At 43.0% G+C, this 23965-nt stretch overlaps 1 protein-coding gene across 1 annotated transcript in view; it reads left to right on the forward strand.

The window, feature by feature from the left end:
- The window catches only part of LOC121577462 (hydrocephalus-inducing protein homolog), a 117432-nt gene that overhangs the window by 7201 nt on the left and 86266 nt on the right, over window positions 1-23965 (forward strand). Inside the window, 7 exon segments of the mRNA XM_045213948.1 lie at window positions 2823-2942; window positions 7043-7177; window positions 8054-8253; window positions 8364-8488; window positions 20811-21012; window positions 21262-21445; window positions 23007-23106. Of these exon segments, the coding sequence (XP_045069883.1) occupies window positions 2823-2942; window positions 7043-7177; window positions 8054-8253; window positions 8364-8488; window positions 20811-21012; window positions 21262-21445; window positions 23007-23106 (1066 nt within the window).

Genomic DNA, 23965 nt, shown 5'->3' on the forward strand with positions numbered 1-23965 from the left:
TTACACAGAGGCCTGTACTCTGGAGCGGGATCGATTTGTCAGAGGAAGGCCCTCAAAATTGTCAAAAACTCCAGCCACCCTAGTCATAGACTGTTCTCTCTGCTACCGCACGGCAAGCGGTACCGGAACGCCAAGTCTAGGTCCAAAAGGCTTCTCAACAGCTTCTACCCCCAAGCCATAAGACTCCTGAACAGCTAATCATTGCTACCCAGACTATTTGCCCTGCCACCCCCCACCCCCCTCTTTTACGCTGCTGCTTTTACGCTACGTTATTATTTATGCATAGTCACTTTAACTCTACCCACATGTACATATTACCTCAATTTCCTCGACTAGCCGGTGCCCCCGCACATTGACTCTGCACCGTTTCCCCCCTGTATATAGCCTCCCTACTGTTATTTTATTTTACTGCTGCTCTTTAGTTATTTTTGTATTTTATTTTTACTTAACACAAAAAAAAGTATTTCAAAATGCTTTGCTGGTTAAGGGCTTGTAAGTAAGCATTTCACTGTAATGTCTACACCTGTTGTATTCGGCGCATGTGGCAAATAAAATTTTATTTGATTTGGAGGTGGAGGGTCCGTCATGGTCTGGGGCGGTGTGTCACAGCATCATCGGACTGAGCTTGTTGTCATTGCAGGCAATCTCAACGCTGTGCGTTACAGGGAAGACATCCTCCTCCCTCATGTGGTACCCTTCATGCAGGCTCATCCTGACATGACCCTCCAGCATGACAATGCCACCAGCCATACTGCTCGTTCTGTGCGTGATTTCCTGCAAGACAGGAATGTCAGTGTTCTGCCATGGCCAGCGAAGAGCCCGGATCTCATTCCCATTGAGCATGTCTGGGACCTGTTGGATCGGAGGGTGAGGGCTAGGGCCATTTCCCCCAGAAATGTCCGGGAACTTGCAGGTGCCTTGGTGGAAGAGTGGGGTAACATCTCACAGCAAGAACTGGCAAATTTGGTGCAGTCCATGAGGAGGAGATGCACTGCAGTACTTAATGCAGCTGGTGGCCACACCAGATACTGACTGTTACTTTTGATTTTGACCCCCCCTTTGTTCAGGGACACATTATTCAATTTCTGTTAGTCACATGTCTGTGGAACTTGTTCAGTTTATGTCTCAGTTGTTGAATCTTGTTATGTTCATACAAATATTTACACATATTAAGTTTGCTGAAAATAAACGCAGTTGACAGTGAAAGGACGTTTATTTTTTTGCTGAGTTTATGTGATTGTATACAAATGGAAGCAATGTTTGAAGTTATTATGTTTTAGTCTAATATTATATATGTTTGGGCTCAGGGGTCACTTTAATGCAGAATTCAGAGTTTTTCACACAGAAAAATAAAAATGCGTAAGAAATATCTTGCTGTGTTTTGTAAAATGCTTCTTAATGTAATTTCTGCTCGTCAACAGACCAACGTTAATTTTGTGCTTCAGTAGCTGACTGATGTGTAGCTACTTTTCTCCTGTACTTTTCATGCAAGATTAACTTCAAACAAAACATTAGGAAAATGTAGCTGGCTACATTCTTTCTAAGATAAACATTAGAAATATATGATGGCCATGCATCGTTTTTGCAAAAACGATCTTGCTTTTTCATTTTAAGCTCATTTACTTGTGTGGTTGCTAGCCAAATAGCATTGCACTTCTGTTATCATCTGATGAAAATGAAGCTGTTTTCTGACGAATGTGTTGCACTAATGTATTTTCTGTGAAGGAAAAAAACACTGTTGACTTTCAATATAAAACGCAGGTGAAATGGTTTAAAACACAGATTTCTTGATGGTGTATGTTTTGAAAATGCTAATTTCTGAACTCTAACCCGACCCCTGGGGCTTCTTGCGGTCAATTTGCAGTCTACTAATTATTTGTAATTATGTTCTTGCCCTCTGACCATCCGCTCAAGAAAAAATCAGCCCACGGCTGAATCTAGTCGATGATCCCTGCACTATAAACTCAAAGTCAAGCTTTCTTTATGATCACTTAGGATACAGTATTACCACTTAGACAGGTTTTGTTGGAGAATCATTTATTTGTAGATAATACTAATAATGCACAGGTCAACAACAACAACACAACTAATCAGATCCTAGGTCACCCTTCCCAACCTGATTGATGTTAAAACATAATATTATTGCTCAGCCTTTACACCATCAAAAGGGCCCTGGTAGGGCTTTATGTCACTTCATCTTATCCATTAAACATGCATCTGTAAATAGGACTGTGTATCTACCCACTCTTCCTCCCTTGGAACATAAACTGGATTTAATTTGATTGATTATAGAGGCAAATCATTTCATTTACTGTAGAAATGTGAAAGAATGACACATTTTTCTCATATTATAAAGCATCTGCTCTCTGCACCTCTCTCTCTCTCTGCCCCTTTCTACCTCCAGCGTTTTCTTGCCTCTGTAATACTAATGTTAGCTAATATAATTGTTTTCCAACCAGCTTGTCCTTATTAAATCAGAGCTCATCTTCTGAAATTGTATACAAAATTAAGTCAAATAGGATGAAGTTTTAGTGGTTATAAGTCAGTTTAAAATACAGAATGCATCATCATTATGAGATGATGGTCATTTTGACCTGTAAGCAGCCTTCCCTTAGTCAGCATTGTCTTATGAGACCTCCTACTGTAGTAGTAGAGGCCATCTAATGTGACTTAAACAATTACAATTGTTTACAATTATTATGTTATATTATTTTGTAGTATGTGTGTTACTAAAGGCACAATGTGGCTTGCTCAAAAAAGTATGTTATTGTTCCTACCCTAAGAATCCTGTCTTTTTTACTTTTTCTCTGTGCTGTTCTCAGTTCTCTACCATCGATGTGGACCAGGCCATGTTCCAGCCATACCCCTCTGAGATTGTGTTCCAGAATTATACGCCCTCAGAGACCTATGAGATTTCACTGATTCTCCGTAACATTGACAAGGTAGGACAAGGCGGGTTTGAGTACCAGGGAAGCGTGGAAGGTTGATGTGGACATTAGATTGCCAAGACCTGGCTGAGCAAGCAGCCATGTGGAGAGTGGGTAGTTCTGGAGATGTGCTTTGTCCGTCTGACTTCCCAGTGATAATTGTACAGCATAGGTTATTAGGACACAATGCCCACTGGTCATTAGTTACAACCCCATATGTGCCACACCAATACGTGATTGGATTCTCCATTAAAAAGTGCTCCACTGCAAACACTCAATAAACTGTAATGAATCAGATGAAAGGGCTGAATCATGCACGTTTTTGACACATGAAAAGGCATAACAATCTTTTTACAATGCTACAATGATTGATATGCTTTTAACTTGCCTCTCAGTTATGTTACCATTGATCAACGATGATGTTATGTCTCTTCTTTCACATGTTGATAATGCATTGTGGAAGTCACAGACATTGGGAGGTACAGTAATATTAGTATATAATGCAACAGTGATTCTCAACTTAATAGAATATCTGGACTTGCTCAGATTATGTGCATTGTGCATTATTACCCTTTTTCTTATAGGCTACAGTGCATTCTCAATATTCTGCACACAATAATATACCTCCCTTTCCCCTACGCTCATCCTCTCAAATACCCACTATTCCTACCGGTATCATCCTTTCAGAACAGTGAAACTCATTAGTAACTACATTATAATGTGTTTTGTAATTAGGGATTTTTTAAATAGTTTGAACAAAAAGCATTGTGATGAAAGGATACTACAGTGTCAACTGATTTGCTAGCCTACAACCAACATACTGCGTTGGTGGATTTTCTCCCTACCATTTACCTTTTAGAGATGGGGCTGGGGGTAGTAGTGAGATAGTGTGGTAGAGAGACAAATACTCTAATAAATATGTATATGAATTCCCTGGAAAAACAACCTCTTTATTAAATTTATTCATGACCACATTGAAGCTGTGCTGCATACAGTAGTTGCATTTAAAATGCAAGGAGAAAATATATGAAAGATTTAGCTTCGTAGCCAAATGTCTCACTTCCTCACTGCAGTCCCATTTGATGGAGAATATATAGGCCTAGAATAAGTTATTGGCAGTACAGTTCCTTTTATTTTATGGTCATATCAATCCTGAATCTCTAAATACACTATGTTGCATACCTGTCCAAACCCCAAACTCTTTTTAGCATGTATTGCATTTGGCTTTATTTCATATCAAACAGAAGCTAAACAAGTCAACTTTTACGTTGATGCATTTGGTGACATACTGTTCTGTACCAGTGTTAATTTCATTAACAATAACTATGATTAAAAATATTTGTCAACAACCTATTTTTCCTGATGAAAACTAATGACGATAACAAGACGAGATGCCATCAAAAAAACGATATCCTTGTAGGAACAAATTCGTTTTCATTTTAGTTGACGAAAATGTGACAAGGCGAGTATTCCAAGAGACTAATGGACGTTCAATTTGACATGAAGTTCCTTTTCATCTGTTTTGTCCAATCATAAGCGTTCATGCCTTTGCAGAATATTTAATGCAATCCTCTCATTGGCAGAATTATCCGCTTTCAGTTATGCGGTCTGATTGAGCTGATCTGCTCGGCTCCCCCACACAGCTCCCGGGTGGTCACTTCAGTCACTCGTAAGTCTTTTGAACTGATGCATAGCCAGTGAACCAGGATACATCAGTTGTAGCTAACCTCAACTAGAAACAGTAATGTTTACTCTCTTACTTTCATGTTGGCTATTTTCGCTTTGATCACATCACAAGCTCCATTTTCCCATGTGTGCTGTTATTCATCTGTATTGCCGCTCTCGCGGTCGGCAAATGCGAGTGCAGGGAATCACTGTTATTTACCCCCATCCTAAGGTTATGATTGGGAGAAAAGAGCTGTATGCCTAAATTGTTTAACCTGTAGCCAAGGCTTTGTAGCCTATGGTAAATCATGTCTGGCATTGGTTACAATCTGCCACAATAGCAATGTGCCAGCTATATGAGGGGATAGTAGGCTTAGTTGGAAAAGGCTATCTTAATGTGCACATGATGGAAGTTACAAGTCAATTATTAATTATTTCATGGAAAGAAATGCACTGACGAATATGTGACAAAACTGACTTGGACTAAAACTAGACAAAAACTGTTCAGAGTTTAAGTCGACTGATATTAACTAAAACTAAGAAGGATGAAATTACTAAAATGTGACTTAGACTAAAATGTATCTAAAATAGCTGCCAAAATTAACACAGTTCTGTACCTTAGTATGGTCTGCCAAACTGCCACCAGCTTGTTGAAATATATATACACTGCTCAAAAAAATAAAGGGAACACTAAAATAACACATCCTAGATCTGAATGAATGAAATAATCTTATTAAATACTTTTTTCTTTACATAGTTGAATGTGCTGACAACAAAATCACACAAAAATTATCAATGGAAATCAAATGTATCAACCCATGGAGGTCTGGATTTGGAGTCACCCTCAAAATGTAAAGTGGAAAACCAGACTACAGGCTGATCCAACTTTGATGTAATGTCCTTAAAACAAGTCAAAATGAGGCTCAGTAGTGTGTGTGGCCTCCACGTGCCTGTATGACCTCCCTACAACGCCTGGGCATGCTCCTGATGAGGTGGCGGATGGTCTCCTGGGGGATCTCCTCCCAGACCTGGACTAAAGCATCCGCCAACTCCTGGACAGTCTGTGGTGCAACGTGGCGTTGGTGGATGGAGCGAGACATGATGTCCCAGATGTGCTCAATTGGATTCAGGTCTGGGGAACGGGCGGGCCAGTCCATAGCATCAATGCCTTCCTCTTGTAGGAACTGCTGACACACTCCAGCCACATGAGGTCTAGCATTGTCTTGCATTAGAGGAACCCAGGGCCAACCGCACCAGCATATGGTCTCACAAGGGGGTCTGAGGATCTCATCTCGGTACCTAATGGCAGTCAGGCTACCTCTGGCGAGCACATGGAGGGCTGTGCGGCCCCCAAAGAAATGCCACCCCACACCATGACTGACCCACCGCCAAACCGGTCATGCTGGAGGATGTTGCAGGCAGCAGATCGTTCTCCACGGCGTCTCCAGACTCTGTCACGTCTGTCACATGTGCTCAGTGTGAACCTGCTTTCATCTGTGAAGAGCACAGGGCGCCAGTGGCGAATTTGCCAATCTTGGTGTTCTCTGGCAAATGCCAAACGTCCTGCACGGTGTTGGGCTGTAGCACAACCCCCACCTGTGGACGTAGGGCCCTCATACCACCCTCATGGAGTCTGTTTCTGACCATTTGAGCAGACACATGCACATTTGTGGCCTGCTGGAGGTCATTTTGCAGGGCTCTGGCAGTGCTCCTCCTGCTCCTCCTTGCACAAAGGCGGAGGTAGCAGTCCTGCTGCTGGGTTGTTGCCCTCCTACGGCCTCCTCCACGTCTCCTGATGTACTGGCCTGTCTCCTGGTAGCGCCTCCATGCTCTGGACACTACGCTGACAGACACAGCAAACCTTCTTGCCACAGCTCGCATTGATGTGCCATCCTGGATAAGCTGCACTACCTGAGCCACTTGTGTGGGTTGTAGACTCCGTCTCAAAAGTGACCAAAACATCAGCCAGGAAGCATAGGAACTGAGAAGTGGTCTGTGGTCACCACCTGCAAAACCAGTCCTTTATTGGGGGGTGTCTTGCTAATTGCCTATAATTTCCACCTGTTGTCTATTCCATTTGTACAACAGCATGTGAAATGTATTGTCAATCAGTGTTGCTTCCTAAGTGGTTTGATTTCACAGAAGTGTGATTGACTTGGAGTTACATTGTGTTGTTTAAGTGTTCCCTTAATTTTTTTGAGCAGTGTATTTTTAAACAGGCAAGGAAGAAAAATTATTATGTTCTTCTTGCAGGTATTTTTCTTAAATGTTTTTCTTGTCTTTGATCTTCTTTTGTGGCTTAGGAGAGTAGGGAGTAGGGATGTTGCAAAGTAAAAGTGGAGAGTTAGTCATTATGTCTCTCTATTTCTCTCTCTCTGTCTCGCTCTCTTGCTTTGTTTCTCTCTCTATTTCTCTGTGTGTACGTGCGTGTGTGTCTGTCTGATCTTTAGATCCCACGGCGGGTGAAGGTGGTGGAGGGAGACTCTCTGTATTTTAAATTGGTCAGTCCAGTGGATGTATGTAGCAAAGTGGCCCCAGGGTTGGCGTCCACATTCAGGGTCCTCTTTATACCTCAGGAGAACAAGGTACTGTCAACACAAAAATGATATATTTTTTCATGGCAACACACTTAACAAACAACTGGAACACTGTAAAGTTGCAATAAACTATTACGTTTTATTTTAATGCTATGGATCAAAGCAAACAAGTGTTTCCAACTTTATTCCAACTTTATTCAATCTATTGATGCTCATGAAATTTCCTCTTTCTGATTTAAAACGAAAAACATCTTTCTTATGTTCTGAACATTACTGAAAGAAATGTAGGCCTAGTTATGAAACCAATCTCATTCATTACCCTTGGTCTGAATGAAAGATTTCAATGCTTCAGGTTTTCGTCTTCAGTAATGACAACACGGTGAAACATCAATATCAAAGCTCATATTCCTTGTTAATGCGCCTCTGCACTGTAATTCTATCAGAGAGTGTGCTTTGATGAGCATGGGCATGAGAGGGAATGTTTCCACCACCGCCTACTCTCATTCCATTAGCTGCCATTCTCCAGGCTCTAATATGGCCAGGTAATCTGCTTTGCTCTGCTTGCACATTAATACAGAGTGCAGTTGTTAGAGAGATTCAGGGCCCTTGGCAACATAATCAGGCCTGGAGCCAACTCATCTGTATGGAGACAATAGGGAGAGATGAGGACTGTTTGGATGACAGACCCCCGAAAAAACAACATACTTCTTCTAAATGTCATGACAAGATGTGAACAATTGGAGCAGCAGTGAACCTTTGGTTATGCATGTGTTATAGTTCCAAGACATTGTTGATCAGGACATGTCCTTCATGCACCACATGAGACAGCATCCAATAAGAAACTGATCAAAGTTTAATCTGAAATCTACCGCTGTGCTGTCCTTGTGAACTTCATAAAGTAAGCTCTCCTCCCCTCTCTCCTAGGACTACATCCACAGGCTCATCTGTGTGACAGAGAGGGAGAGGTTTGAGGTTCCTATCCGGGCGATCGGGGCGCGGGCCATCCTAGACTTCCCTGACCACCTGCACTTCTCTCTGTGCCCTGTGAAGTGTTCCTCACAGAAGACCCTGCTGGTGCGCAACATTGGCAACTGTGAGGCCAAGTTCCAGCTAAGCACACACAGGTGAGAGATGATCTATGGTAGGAGTCTGTTCTAGTCTCTAGTCTGTTCTAGCCCAAGTACTCCATGCTAAACCAACCATTTCTACCTGTCCATGCCTTTGTTCTGCCAAGCCCTTTTTCAGTGGAGCCCCCTCTTGGAACTATTGGTGTTGGCGAGAGCATGCAGGTGACAGTAGACTTCCTCCCCAAGACTGCAGGAGACCACAGCCAGGACCTGCTGCTTCACTACCATACAGGTGCATTACCATTACTATGAAGCAGCAGCTACACCACACAGGTCTGGCTAGACAAGATTCAGTATCATTTACATTTACATTTACATCATTTAGCAGACGCTCTTATCCGGAGCGACTTACAAATTGGTGCATTCAACTTATGATAGCAAGTGGGACAACCACTTTTTTTCTTCTTTTTCTTTATGGGAGGGTGGGGGGGGGGGGGGGTAGAAGGATTACTTTATACTATTCCAGGTATTCCTTAAAGAGGTAGGGTTTCAAGTGTCTCCGGAAGGTGGTCAGTGACTCCGCTGTCCTGGCGTCGTGGGGGAGCTTGTTCCACCATTGGGGTGCCAGAGCAGCAAATAGCTTTGACTGGGCTGAGCGGGAACTGTGCTTCTGTAGAGGCAGGGGAGCTAGCAGGCCAGAGGTGGATGAACGTAGTGCCCTCGTTTGGGTGTAGGGTCTGATCAGAGCCTGAAAATAAGGAGGTGCCGTTCCCCTCACAGCTCCGTAGGCAAGCACCATGGTCTTGTAGTAGATGCAAGCCTCAACTGGAAGCCAGTGGAGTGTGCAGAGGAGCGGGGAGACATGAGAGAACTTGGGAAGGTCGAACACCAGACGGGCTGCGGCGTTCTGGATAAGTTGTAGGGGTTTAATGGCACAGGCAGGGAGCCCAGCCAACAGCGAGTTGCAGTAATCCAGACGGGAGATGACAAGTGCCTGGATTAGGACCTGTGCTGCTTTCTGTGTAAGGTAGGATCGTACTCTGCGAATGTTGTAGAGCATGAACCTGAAGGATCGGGTCACCGCTTTGATGTTAGCAGAGAACGACAGGGTGTTGTCCAGGGTCACGCCAAGGCTCTTTGCACTCTGGGAGGAGGACACAATGGAGTTGTCAACCGTGATGGCGAGATCATGGAGCGGGCAGTCCTTCCCAGGGAGGAAGAGCAGGTCCGTCTTGCCGAGGTTCAGCTTGAGGTGGTGATCCGACATCCACACTGATATGTCTGCCAGACATGCAGAGATGCAATTCGCCACCTGGTTATCAGAAGGGGGAAAGGAGAAAATTAATTGTGTGTCGTCTGCGTAGCAATGATAGGAGAGACCATGTGAGGATATGACAGAGCCAAGTGAGTTGGTGTATAGAGAGAATAGGAGAGGGCCTAGAACTGAGCCCTGGGGACACCAGTGGTGAGAGCACGTGGTGCGAAGACAGATTCTCGCCACGCCACCTGGTAGGAGCGACCTGTCAGGTAGGACGCAATCCAAGAGTGAGCAGCGCCGGAGATGCCCAACTCGGAGAGGGTGGAGAGGAGGATCTGATGGTTCACAGTATCAAAGGCAGCGGATAGGTCTGGAAGGATAAGAGCAGAGGAGAGAGAGTTAGCTTTAGCAGTGTGGAGAGCCTCCGTGACACAGAGAAGAGCAGTCTCAGTTGAATGACCAGTCTTGAAACCTGACTGGTTTGGATCAAGAAAGTCATTCTGAGAGAGATAGCAGGAGAGTTGGCTAGAGACGGCACGCTCAAGAGTTTTGGAGAGAAAAGAAAGAAGGGATACTGGTCTGTAGTTGTTGACATCGGAGGGATCGAGTGTAAGTTTTTTGAGGAGGGGTGCAGTATCCTTGGAACTTTATAAATGGTCACCATTATACTGATGTTAGACATGCATCTATACTCTACAACCATCTACATCCAAACCCCCCAAAAGTCGAACTTAAAGTGTACAAACCATACACAATATACACTGAGTGTACAAAACATTAGGAGCCCTTTTGCCCTCAGAACAGCCTCAATTCTTCTGGAAATGGACTCTTCAAGGTGTCGAAAGCGTTTCACAGGGATGCTGGCCCATGTTGCCTCCAATGCTTCCCACAGTTGTATCAAGTTGGCTGGATGTCCTTTGGGTGGTGGACTGTTCTTGATACACACGGGATACTGTTGAGCATGAAAAACCCATCAGCGTTGCAGTTCTTGACAAACCGGTGTGCCTGGCACCTACTACCATACCCCATTCAAAGGCGCTTAAATATTTTGTCTTGCCCATTCACCCTATGAATAGCACACACACAATCCATGTCTCAATTGTCTCAAGGCTTAAAAATCATTCTTTAACCTGTCTCCTCCCCTTCATTTACACTGATTGAATTGGATTTAACAAGTGACATCAGTAAGAGATCATAGATTTCACCTGGATTCACCTGGTCAGTCTCAGTCTATGTCATGGAAAGAGCGGGTGTTCTTAATGTTTTGTACACTCAGTGTACACCTCTCCCCAGAGTCCCCACAGATAGGCCCACTCACTTTGCATTACACTAGCACACAAGTACTTGCTCTTCACTAGTAAGGTACTTCACAGAAACACATGCATACACACACTCACGTTACATATGATTTTTGCATAAAGATAATCAACTACATCAAATGGAGTGGAACTAAAAGGATGAATCTGTTTATACATTCGCTGTGAACAAAATAATTAAATATCCCCTTCATAATGACCCTGCAGCAGGAATGGTAAAACAGTGTTAATCATTTCAGGGGCATTTATTCACACAGTCTTTAATCTCTGCTCTTTCACACAGGTTGCACCTAGCGGAGAGGGAAAACACCCTAATTAGCATATGTCCTATTATGAGTGTGGATGGCTGGGGGTGCTGGTGTTATCTGTTGCCTATAGCAGTGTGGTCAGCCCAGTTAGAATGGGCAGCCCCTGGAGACACATCTCTCTTGTTTTGTTTGTGTGATTATACCAGTTAATGGTTTGAGATATTGATAGAACTCTATTGGAAACCCCGATATGTTATCTTTTCCAGCTGGAATGTAAGCGGATGTGCAGTTATTTTTGGCTCAATTCAAGATCATAAACTGTCCCATGTTTGTGATTGTGATGATGGGTAGTGCTGGCAAAGTGACCTTGTAGAATTCCAAGGTGATTGTGGTGTTAAAGATTGATAAAAGGGTTTAGACTATGGTGAAATCCAGACTTGATGGAGGATTTAGAGTGGTCCCCCTTTATCACTTAATTCTTTTGACAAGCCTTTGGTATAATTGAAAGTTGATAAAAGGTGAATTAAGATGTGATGGAGAACTGTATCTGTGTGAGATACAGTAAACCAATTAAAAGACAGAGTACTTGATTGATGAGTGTGTGTGTGTGTGCATGTGCATGTGTATGTATGTGCATGAGTGTGTGCGTGCATCCGTGCGTGCATGCGTGTTTGTGTGCGAGTGCACGCATGTGTGTATCAGTTTGGCTCAGGTGGTGCTTGGTGGTCTGCTGTCTCACTGCATAAACACACAGGTCTAGTGAAGGGCAGCAGCATTAACATTTTATAATGTGCTCTTCTCTAAAAAGACCACTTTAGGCCCATCAGGGTTGTATCATTTTTAATTCAGCACCTTTCCCTGTCTCCTTCTCATGTATGTTTCAGATTAAGCTGCTCTGGAGGTTACCCTCTGGAGCCAGTGAACGGAGCAAATCATGAGTATCTTGTCAAGAAGTACGGAACAAGTAGTACTGTACATTTTGATCCATGAACATGTCATTTCAAACATGGTAAAATTTTGGCAGGGGTGGTTGCATTTATCTCTCCCTGGTTTAGCAGTGATTCTACTGTACATACAGTGTCCATCTATGCTAATCAATCCATCTATTGATTTATTAATTTGCCCTCCAGGAGCCTTCATCTAGGACAAATGTACATATTTTATAGGATTTTCTAATTTTTTTAATTTAACCTTTATTTAACTAGGCAAGTCAGTAAAGAACAAATTCTTATTTACAATGACGGCCTACACCGGCCAAACCTGGACGACGCTGGGCCAATTGTGCGCTGCCCTATGGGACTCCCAATCACGGCCGGTTGTGATACAGCCTGGAATGGAACCAGGGGATCTGTAGTGACGCCTCAAGCACTGAGAGGCAGTGCCTTAGACCGCTGCGCCACTCGGGAGCCATAGTAGCCGAAGCGTGACAAATTAGGCTCCTTTGCTCAAGGCTGTGACTGCTAATACTGAGATTCAATATGACAACCATCTAGCTAGATATGAATCCAGCTCCCCTGTCACTGCTATGTAATTTTCCTAAAATTAACACAATAATGCAAACGGGTCAGGTTTCTATCATTGCTCCTGCCTGGATACTCGGTTTCTACTTGACAGGAGACAATAAATGGGACTCTCTCTCTTGTGCTTGACGTGCTAGATCAGGGGTCCCCAATTACATTCAGCCGTGGGCCGGTTTTTCCTTGAGCGGATGGTCGGGAGGCCGGAACATAGTTATAAATAACTTGTACACTGCAAATTGACCCCAAACAGACATAGTATTTGACAAAAACAGAATCATTTCAAACCTTGATTATATTGGGATACGATCACATATGCCTCTCTATTTATGCGTGGGAATACTTGGGAACAGATTTCCTAAATTAAAATATGTTTGAGCTGATTCTCTGCTGATTTTACAGTATTTTATGTCCAACAACGAAAATTCAAATATCTTTTTATTTTTTTTCTTGGGGGGCCAAATAAAATCACCTGCGGGAAGAATTTGGCCGCCTATTGGGGAACCCTGTTCTAGATAAAAACCAGCAACAATGTTCACACAGGAGAAATGCTATCAGTGGGTTTAAGACAGGCTACCTTTGCTACTGAAATGTATGAATTAGTAATAGTCTTTTAGCTGCTCTCATATTTAGGAGCAAAGAGACAGTTCCTTGATGAGTTTACCCTAGACTCTGCCTCTGCCTCTGCCTTGACTATCTGCAGTCTTTTAGGAAATCGCAGGAGCACACACACACTCACACACGTCTGTTTTAGTATCCTTGTGGGGACCAAATAATTGATTTCAATTTTAAATATTTTTTTCCCTAACACTTACCTTAACGCCAAATCCCTAACCCTAACTCCTTACCCAAATTCTAACCCCTAACCCTAATTCTAACCCTAATCCTAATTGTATCCCTAACCATAAACCTAACCCCTAAGCCTAAAATAGCCTTTTCCCTTGTGGGGACCGGCGAAATGTCCCCCCCCCAACACACACACACTGCAGCCCTGAAAGGCTCTGCTCACCCTCTCCTCACCAGCAGCGCTCCAGCAGAATCTTCAGAATTTTTTAAAGAGCTGTTCACTGAGTGCTCAAGTCTCCTGTCAAATGCAGCATGGGCAATCAAAGGGAGAACATCCAGCAGTAGTATCAGCTGAGGTTAAAATGTCCTCTGCGTAGCCTGGAAACTGATGGCCATACAGAATTAATCTCTTGAGAAAATTAGATGATGAAAGCATGATATTGGCTCGACCAGTGGGGGGAGAGAGGGTAGTTTTTCTTGCCCGTCAACCGTTGTCATAGCATCAGGATGTCAGGGGTCCCTTCATTTCCCCCTCTTTTCTATTATTTCTTACAGCTTTATTGCACCTGACAGATATGTAAAAAAAAAAATCTACAGGCTTGTCGTCATTAATATGTGTTGGTTTTAAGTGTATCTTTGCTTTGGAGAAGCTACTAATCAGCTACGGATCCTCCTGAGACAACATTAGGTTATTTAACTGAGCAGCAACTACCGTAGCGAGCATGCTCACCTACCTTGCATTGTCCCTTGGTCCCAACAGAGTGCTGTTCACTGAGTTATCACAGTAACACAACTGTAATAGGTCTTCTTGGGTGTTCCACAAGAGAAATTGGTGGATAAAATGAAAAGTGGATAGATTTCTGAGGTTGTGACATTGATATTCAAAATCAAACAAAAGATAACTATTGTAAAATAGATAGTGTCCGTAAAATGTATATAGTATGTACAGTGCATTCGGAAAGTATTCAGACCCCTTGACTTTTTCCACATTTTGTTACGTTACAGCCTTATTCTAAAATTGATTACATTGTTTTTTCCCCCTCATGAATCTGCACACAATACCCCATAATGACAAAGCAAAAACAGGTTTTTAGATTTTTTTGCAAATGTATTAAAAATAAAAAACTGAAATAATACATTTACATAAGTATTCAGACCCTTTACTCTGTACTTTGTTGAAGCACCTTTGGCAGCGATTACAGCCTCAAGTCTTCTTGGGTATAACGCTATAAGCTTGGCATCCCTGTATTTGGGGAGTTTCTCCAATTCTTCTCTGCAGATTCTCTCAAGCTCTGTCAGGTTGAATGGGTAGCGTCGCTGCACAGCTATTTTCAGGTCTTTTCAGAGATGTTAGATCGGGTTCAAGTCCGGGCTCTGGCCGGGCCATTCAAGGACATTCAGAAAGTTTCCCGAAGCCACTCCTATGTTGTCTTGGCTCTGTTCTTAGGGTCGTTGTCCTGTTGGAAGGTGAACCTTTGCCCCAGTCTGAGGTCCTGAGCTCTGGAGCAGGTTTTCATCAAGGATCTCTCAGTACTTTGCTCTGTTCATCTTTGCCTCAATCCTGAGTAGTCTCCCGGTCCCTGCCGCTGAAAAACATCCCCACAACATGATGCTGCCACCACCATGCTTCACCTTAGGGATGGTGCCAGGTTTCCTCAAGAAGTGACGCTTGGCATTCAGGACAAAGAGTTCAATTTTGGTGTCATCAGACCAGATAATTTTGTTCCTCATGGTCTGAGAGTCTTTAGGTGCCTTTTGGCAAACTCCAAGCGGGCTTTCATGTGTATTTTACTGAGGAGTGGCTTCCGTCTGGCCACTCTACGATAAAGGCCTGATTGGTGGAGTGCTGCAGAGATTGTTGTCCTTCTGGAAGGTTCTCCCATCTCCACAGAGGAACTCTAGAGCTCTGTCAGACTGACCATCAGGTTCTTGGGCACCTCCCTTCTCTCCCGATTGCTCAGTTTGGCTGGGCGGCCAGCTCTAGGAAGAGTCTTGGTGATTCCAAACTTCTTGCATTTAAGAATGATGGAAGCCACTGTGATCTTGGGGACCTTCAATGCTGCATAAAGTTTTTGGTACCCTTCCCCAGATCTGTGCCTTGACACAATCGTGTCTTGGAGCTCTACGGACAATTCCTTCGACCTCATGGCTTGGTTTTTTCTCTGACACGCACTGTCAACTGTGGGACCTTATATAGACAGGAGTGGGCCTTTCCAAATCATGTCCAATCAATTGAATTTACCACAGGTGGACTCCAATCAAGTTGTAGAAAAATCTCAAGGATGATCAATGGAATCAGGATGCACCTGAGCTCTATTTCGAGTCTCATAGCAAAGGGTCTGAATACTTATGTAAATAAGGTATTATTATTTAAAAAACTGTTTTCGCTGTGTCATTATGGGATATTGTGTCTGGATTGCTGAGGATTTGTATTTATTTAATCAATTTTAGAATAAGGCTGTAACGTAACAAAATGTGGAAAAAGTAAGTGGGTCTGAATACTTTCCGAAGGCACTGTATGTGTTGGGCTTTATGGATTGTTTATTTGTATGTGTTGGGCTTTAGCTGAGATGATTCTTTATGGAGTTAAGTGTATTTGTCCTGGCCTCAATTGTTCCTTGACTAGCACCATTCATTCTCGCTGTCTAAAATTCAAACCTTATAACTTCTAATAGTAACTGTATCCACTGGCAAATTGGGAGAGAGTGGGGCGTTTTCCCTCTAAGAGCCAACATCTTTTTTTTGCAGCAGTGCTGCCTGCCTGCAGTAATCATCTCTGATTGATTGAGAGATTTAAGGAGCTATCATCGTTAATTAACATAGTAAATGCAACCTATCAAATATTTATATTCGCACTTCGAAATGTTTTTTTTTACTTTGTCCCAGAAGCATTTAACTGCAGGGCATTCCCACATAATATGAAGGAATGTGCCTTTCTGATTTAGAGGACTGAGTGAACAGTTGGGAGTTGGGGCCAATTTCATTGCCAACTTTTCCTTCGTTTGAAATACAGTCTGTGAACAAAACAAAGTTGATGGTTCGGATTATGGGATGCCAAGGTTATATTTAAGCAATAAGGCCCGAGGAGGTGTGGTATATTGCCAATATACCACGGCTAAATAAAATAAAATAAAATGTTATTTGTCACATGCGCCGAATACAACAGGTGTAGACCTTACAGTGAAATGTTTACTTACAAGCCCTTAACCAACAATGCAGTTTTAAGAAAGAATACCAAAAGAAATCACACAAAAAAATACAATATAAAATCATACGAAATAAAAGTTACAAATAATTAAAGAGCAGCAGTAAAATAACAATAGCGAGGCTACATACAGGGGGTACTGGTACCGAGTCAATGTGCGGGGGCACCGGTTAGTTGAGGTAATTGAGGTAATATGTACAGTTGAAGTCGGAAGTTTACATACACCTTAGCCAAATACATTTAAACTCAGTTTTTCACAATTCCTGACATTTAATCGAGTAAATATTCCCTGTTTTAGGTCAGTTAGGATCACTACTTTATTTTAAGAATGTGAAACGTTAGAATAATAATAGAGAGAATGATTTATTTCAGCTTTAATTTATTTCATAACATTCCCAGTGGGTCAAAAGTTTACATACACTCATTTAGTATTTGGTAGGATTGCCTTTAAATTGTTTAACTTGGGTCAAACGTTCCGGGTAGCCTTCCACAAGCTTCCCACAATAAGTTGGATGAATTTTGGCCCATTCCTCCTGACAGAGCTGGTGTAACTGAGTCAGGTTTGTAGGCCTCCTTGCTCGCACACGCTTTTTCAGTTCTGCCCACACATTTTCTATAGGATTGAAGTCAGGGCTTTGTGATGGCCACTCCAATACCTTTACTTTGTTGTCCTTAAACTATTTTGTCACAACATTGGAAGTATGCTTGGGGTCATTGTCCATTTGGAAGACCCATTTGCGACCAAGCTTTAACTTCCTGAATTATGTCTTGAGATGTTGCTTCAATATATCCACATAATTTTCCTTCCTCATTATGCCATCTATTTTGTGAAGTGCACCAGTCCCTCCTGCAGCAAAGCACCCCCACAGCATGATGCTGCCACCTCCGTGCCTAACTTTTGGGATGGTGTTCTTCGGCTTGCAAGCAACCCCCTTTTTCCTCCAAACATAACGATGGTCATTATGGCCAAACAGTTCTATTTTTTTTTCACCAGACCAGAGGACATTTCTCCAAAAAGTACGATCTTTGTCCCCATGTGCAGTTGCAAACCGTAGTCTGGCTTTTTTATGGTGGTTTTGGAGCAGTGGCGTCTTCCTTGCTGAGCGGACTTTTAGGTTATGTCAATATAGGACTCGTTTTACTGTGGATATAGATACGTTTGTACCTGTTTCCTCCAGCATCTTCACAAGGTCCTTTGCTTTTGTTCTGGGATTGATTTGCACTTTTCGCACCAAAGTACGTTCATCTCTAGGAGACAGAACGCGTCTCCTTCCTGAGCGGTATGACGGCTGCATGGTCCCATGGTGTTTATAGTTGCGTACTATTGTTTGTACAGATGAATGTGGTACCTTCAGGCGTTTGGAAATTGCTCCCAAGGATGCAAATAGTCTGGGTAACCATTTGATTAGATGTTCAGTAGTCTTATGGCTTGGGGGTTGAAGCTGTTTAGAAGCTATCGGCAAACTTAATGATGGTTTTGGAGTCGTGCCTGGCCATGCAGTCAAGAATGAACAGGGAGTACAGGAGGGGACTGAGCACGTACCCCTGAGGGGCCCCCGTGTTGAGGATCAGCGTGGTGGATATGTTGTTACCTACCCTTACCACCTGGGGGCGGCCCGTCAGGAAGTCCAGGATCCAGTTGCAGACGGAGGTGTTTTGTCCCAGGGTCCTTATCTTAGTAATGAGCTTTGAGGGCACTATGGTGTTGAATGCTGAGCTGTAGTCAATGAATAGCATTCTCACATAGGTGTTCCTTTTGTCCAGGTGTGAAAGGGCAGTGTGGAGCGCAATAGAGATTGCATCATCTGTGGATCTGTTGGGGCGGTATGCAAATTGGAGTGGGTCTAGGGTTTCTGGGATAATGGTGTTGATGTGAGCGATGACCAGCCTTTCAAAGCACTTCATGGCTACAGACGTGATTGCTACGGGTCGGTAGTCATTTAGGCAGGTTACCTTAGTGTTCTTTGGCACAGGGACTATGGTGGTCTGCTTGAAACATGTTGGTATTACAGACTCAGACAGGGAGAGGTTGAAAATGTCAGTGAAGACACTTGCCAGTTGGTCAGCGCATGCTCGGAGTACACGTCCTGGTAATCCATCTGGACCTACGGCCTTGTGAATGTTGACCTGTTTAAAGGTTTTACTCACATCGGCTACGGAGAGCGTGATCACACAGTAGTCCGGAACAGCTGATGCTCTCATGCATGTTTCAGTGTTGCTTGCCTCGAATTGAGCTTAAGCTCATCTGGTAGGCTTGTGTCACTGGGCAGCTCGCGGCTGTGCTTCCCTTTGTAGTCTGTAATAGTTTGAAATCCCTGCCACATCTGACGAGCGTCGGAGCCGGTGTAGTACGATTCGTTCTTAGTCCTGTATTGACGCTTTGCCTGTTTTTATGCACGACGCAACACAGAGTGCCTGGACACAGCCCTTAGCCGTGGTATATTGGCCATATTCCACAAACCCCCGAGGTGCCTTATTGCTATTATAAACTGGTTACCAACGTAATTAGAGCAGTAAAAATTAATGTTTTGTTATACCCACGGTATATGGTCTGATATACCACGGCTGTCAGCCAATCAGTATTCAGGGCTTGAACCACCCAGTTTATAATTTTCCAAATTTTGTTCAGATTCACTTAGCAGGGTTGTTCAGATTCAGATTCACTTAGCTCAGTGGACCATACTTTTTTAATGGCTCGTTCAGAATATGAGCTTTCCAAAAGTTGTTTATATATTATAGAGGTCAGTCCTTTTGGGAGCCCAGATAATTTATTTATAAATCCCAACATTGTATGGTTCGGTAGTTGTGTTTCCCAAGGGAATCCATATGCAGCATAGCTGACCTAAGTTGTAAATATAGAAAGAAGAAGTTGCCTGTTAATGTGTATGTGTCTTTCAAATCTCGGAATGTTCTCAAACCATTACTGTCCATGATATTGGCAAGGGTAAGGATTCCAAATTTGGACCATTGGGGGGATGGAAAAGGCCACCCTCCAGATCACAAGGCATTATTGTGAAATATTGTAGTATGGGCATGCCATTATGATTCCCAGTTACATTGTTTTTGAATTTTGCAGCACATAAAAATTGTGTGAGCAATAATAGGACCAAAGCGTAGTTTACATTGTTTAAGAGATATACAGTATCAGTGTAGACCACCTCTTCCAGGGCAATAGGAGACACCATTTGTCTCTCTATACTCAGCCAGGGAGTGGAAGAATCATGTCTAAAGCAATTTAGGATGGGACAAAATGCTAGTGCCTGGAAATACAATTTAAAGTTTGGTACGGATAGTCCTCCTACATCTTTCCCTCTTTATAAGTTTGTTAATCTTATCCAGGGTCGCTCGCTTACCTTGCCATATACATTTTGAAACCGCACTATGGATTTTATGCCAATAGCCAGAAGGGAGAGACAAGGGAAGCATAGAACTACAGAAATTAATCTGTGGCAATATATTCATTTTAAAAATAGATAATCAACAGGGATATTAGACCATCTACTGAGGTCGGATTGAATTGATTTGAGCGTTCTGTAAAGGTTTTGATTAAAATATGAATCATGTAATGTACGACTATACTGTTGTGGAAAAATTGTTAGAATAATACACCCTATTGGGTAATGATCCACAGCATCACATTGTGTTTACTTGTGGTGAATTTAACATTATCCATGTTTTTGCTTAATGAAGCTTGATGGCTGCCTAGTGCTCACTGCCTGTTTTAAACCCAGGATGCAATTTGAATACCAGCCTATTTCATTTTGGGTAAAACTTTTGCTCGGTTCACTCGTTAGGGTCAGGTCAGGATCTCTGCTAAAGCACCATGGCTCTACTTTGAATGCAACCAATCTAGCCAAACAAAACAAAATGCTGAAGGTATTTACATATTCCACATGCTGATTTATGCAACGATTTTGCATTGTATTTTTTTGTTTTCATTCTGTTGGCTGCTCCGGTGTGAACCATGTGACTTGTGCTAATGCCACTGGGTCCCAGAGAGACTCTGTTATTATTGTGGATGGTTCAGACAGTTTAGTGTGCATTTCATGCTAACCCAACAGCGCCATCTCCATGACCAATTATGAAGCACCGACCAATAATAGCACACTGGCTAGCCTATAGCATCACATTTGGGGCTTTGCCATAAAGTCCAGAAAAATAATAGGCTGTATATTTTAGAACTACCCACAAGTACTTTTACTTTCTACAAATATATTGGACAGCTACAGTGCTCTTGAATAATTCAGTTGCTGTTTGTGTCTGGGCTTTGTTGTTTCTCCTCAGGGGAGGATGTTTACATCAGTCTGTATGGAGCATCTGCAGACGTGAAAGTGAGGCTGGACAGGAACTCTGTCATAGTGGAGAAAACCTACATCTCCATGGCCAACCAACGCTCAGTCTCCATAGTGAACAGGAGTGATACTCTAGTCCACTACCAGTGGAAGAGCTTTGCCACTAAAGTGGAGGAAGAGCAGCAGAAGCTAAGGTGGGATGTCCGTTCATGCTCATCTCCATGATGTACATAATGTAAATGTGATCAACACATCAACAGACATTGATTTCTTGTAAACAAACATCTGAAGTGACCCTTAGCTAATGGATCATCAGAAAAGCTTGATGATCAGTCCAGATCAAGGCCGTTTTATGTAGCCTGTTCAGATGCTCATCTGTCCTCATCCCCCACCTCATCCCCCACTCTCTCTCTCTCTCTCTGTATCTCTCTGCTCTGCTCTAGGTTCTGTTCCGAGCTGCAGCGGGAGGAGGAGGATGAGATGGATCAGTTCCTGACAGAGTGTGACGCTGACCCCACTCTACGTGACCGTCTCTCCCTGCTTTCACGCACCTTCCAGGACCGACGCAGGCAGCTGAGGGAGGAACGGCTGTCCTTCTCAGACAACTACATCATAGTGGAACCTCTGGTGTGTGATGTAGAGAGGGGGTGGAGGGAGTTTCATTTTACTGTGTACTGATAGCAAATGTTTTATTATATACTGTAGAGTCCAATATAGAGTCCAATGTTCCTGTCATAAAGGACTTTGTGCACACACAGTCAAACAAAAGATGAATTGCATGACATAATCACTCCTGGTGATCCTCCTCCTCTAGTAAACCTACAGACTTAACACAGTATGTAGTTGAGTCACGAAGTGCATGCAAAGTGCATTGAAGGCACAGTTTTCTCAAATATCATCATATTGGCTTATACTGCAGTAGCCATGCCAACTTGCATGCTAAAATCCTCAAGAATCTTTGGTTTACATTGCAATGCCTAAGGAAACGTTATACACTAATTTCATGGATGCACTTTATCACACCATACCCTGTACTAGTATTCTGTACCAACCACTATAACCCAGTTTGGTGTCTGCAGCGTAGGGCTTTGTTTTTCCATTGCCTGGTTTACACCTCCAGCCTCAGGTGACAATGACAGATCTGGCTCTGTGGATTACTCAGCTGTGGTGGAAGACAAATCTCAGCACTTTGATGAAATACCCCCAACCTTTTAAAAGCACATTTAAAATGCTCTCTGCTTATAATTCTGCCACCTAGCAGTGAGTCACTCACTGCTCCACAGCAGCTATAGAAGTCCCATGGATATTCCTATATTTCATTTCATATTCTTCAACACCATTTGTGTTTGTGGCAATGCACTTATAAGGGGCCATGTGTTATTGTGTGTGTGAGAAGTATCAGCGTTTCCAAACACTGCGAGAGACTGTGCCTGCTGAGTCAGAGGCATGGCCACGTGGATCTGATCAGCCTCTAACCTGATTTCACCTGCTGTCTCGGAGTCTGACCGATGGGCTGAGACGCCCCTGGGGAGACAGCCACTCATTCTCTCATCCATCCTGATGACACCCAACTCGCCCTATGCATCTGTTAAGCACACTAGGTCCAAAGGGAACTCTCACCATCATTTGCCCTTGATGCCTCACTGTCAGAGAGATGGAAAACAGAGTGGAAAACAAACACAAATCCCCCCCCCTCAAAAAAAAAAAATAAGCAAGGCATCCAAAAAAGCCAAGCAACCCAGAGACAAACTGCACCCAAATATTCTGTAAAGCACCTTGAAGAGGTGTGCTCCATCACAACAGAGTGAGGCCAGAACCCCACAGTTACCCTAAGGCAAACATGTCCTGCTGCTCTACAGAGATCTGCTGATTATGATTGCATTAGTGTCTTTCTACATTCATTAGCACTCAGCTGCTTTTATTTTCCACTGGATGACTTGATCTATTTGACAGACTCTATCATTTGGACTGAAGCTTTATACGTATATATTTCATCAGTGTTGAGTTGTCTTTGCTCTTGCAGAGTCATAAGTGTATAAGGGGAAGTATTATAATATATACTTTTTAATTGCCTTGACAAATTTGACACATGATGGACTGTACCACTTTCTCCTCCAGCAGGATTTCAGTAATCGTGTTGCTACTGTAAGATGCACATTGTTTAAAGTTGCCTTTGTGTTACCTGCAGGAGGGGGACATTTGGCCAAACACCACCTCAGAGGTCAACATAATTTTCAAACCACAGGAGGCAAAGATTTATCAACAGACGGTCTATTGCGACATCACAGGTGATGTTTGATGTGATTAGATCAGAGAGAGGGCTCATGGATTTACTACAGTATTGGCTAAGAGGTGTTTGATGTTACAAACAGAAGTATGATGAACAGAAATAAAATGGTGCATTGATGAGAAAGCCTCACCTTGAATTTGATCAAAAGTGACGAGGCCTGAAAATCTATTATATTTATGCATTTTGTAAAAGGTGTTTGCTGGTATTATAGTCCAAACATATAGCCTACTAGCCATATTACTGAAGGCAAGAAACACGTGTTAGTTCACAATTATATGGCGCAGTGGTCTAAGGCACTGCATCGCAGTGCTAACTGTGCCACTAGAGATCCTGGTTCGAATCCAGGCTCTGTCGCAGCCGGCCGCGACCGGGAGACTCATGGGCGGCGCACAATTGGCCCAGCGTTGTCCAGGGTAGGGGAGGGAATGGCCGGCAGGGATGTAGCTCAGTTGATAGAGCATGGCGTTTGCAATGCCAGGGTTGTGGGTTCGTTTCCCACGGGGGGCCAGTATAAAAAAATATATATATATATATGTATTCACTAACTGTAAGTCGCTCTGGATAAGAGCGTCTGCTAAATGACTAAAATGTAAATGTATATTTCTATCCTCTCATACTGACAAAGCAGTTGTTGGTTGATTTGCATTTGGTGTCCATCTATATTTCCGGTGCCGGAGGTCAGATTTCCATTAATTTACATGTCTGACTAAGTTTCATGGGCAGGTGGTGACCTCAATAACACAAGTCATAAAGAGTTGATTTTTGCCTAAATGGCAATGTACAGTATGTCTAGATTTTTTATTTACACACCTGTGAGCTGCAGATGTGCTTGATTCATGCCCGTTTGTTTACATATA

The sequence above is a fragment of the Coregonus clupeaformis genome, chromosome 5 (assembly GCF_020615455.1).
Source record: "Coregonus clupeaformis isolate EN_2021a chromosome 5, ASM2061545v1, whole genome shotgun sequence".
NCBI classification, from domain to species: domain Eukaryota; kingdom Metazoa; phylum Chordata; class Actinopteri; order Salmoniformes; family Salmonidae; genus Coregonus; species Coregonus clupeaformis.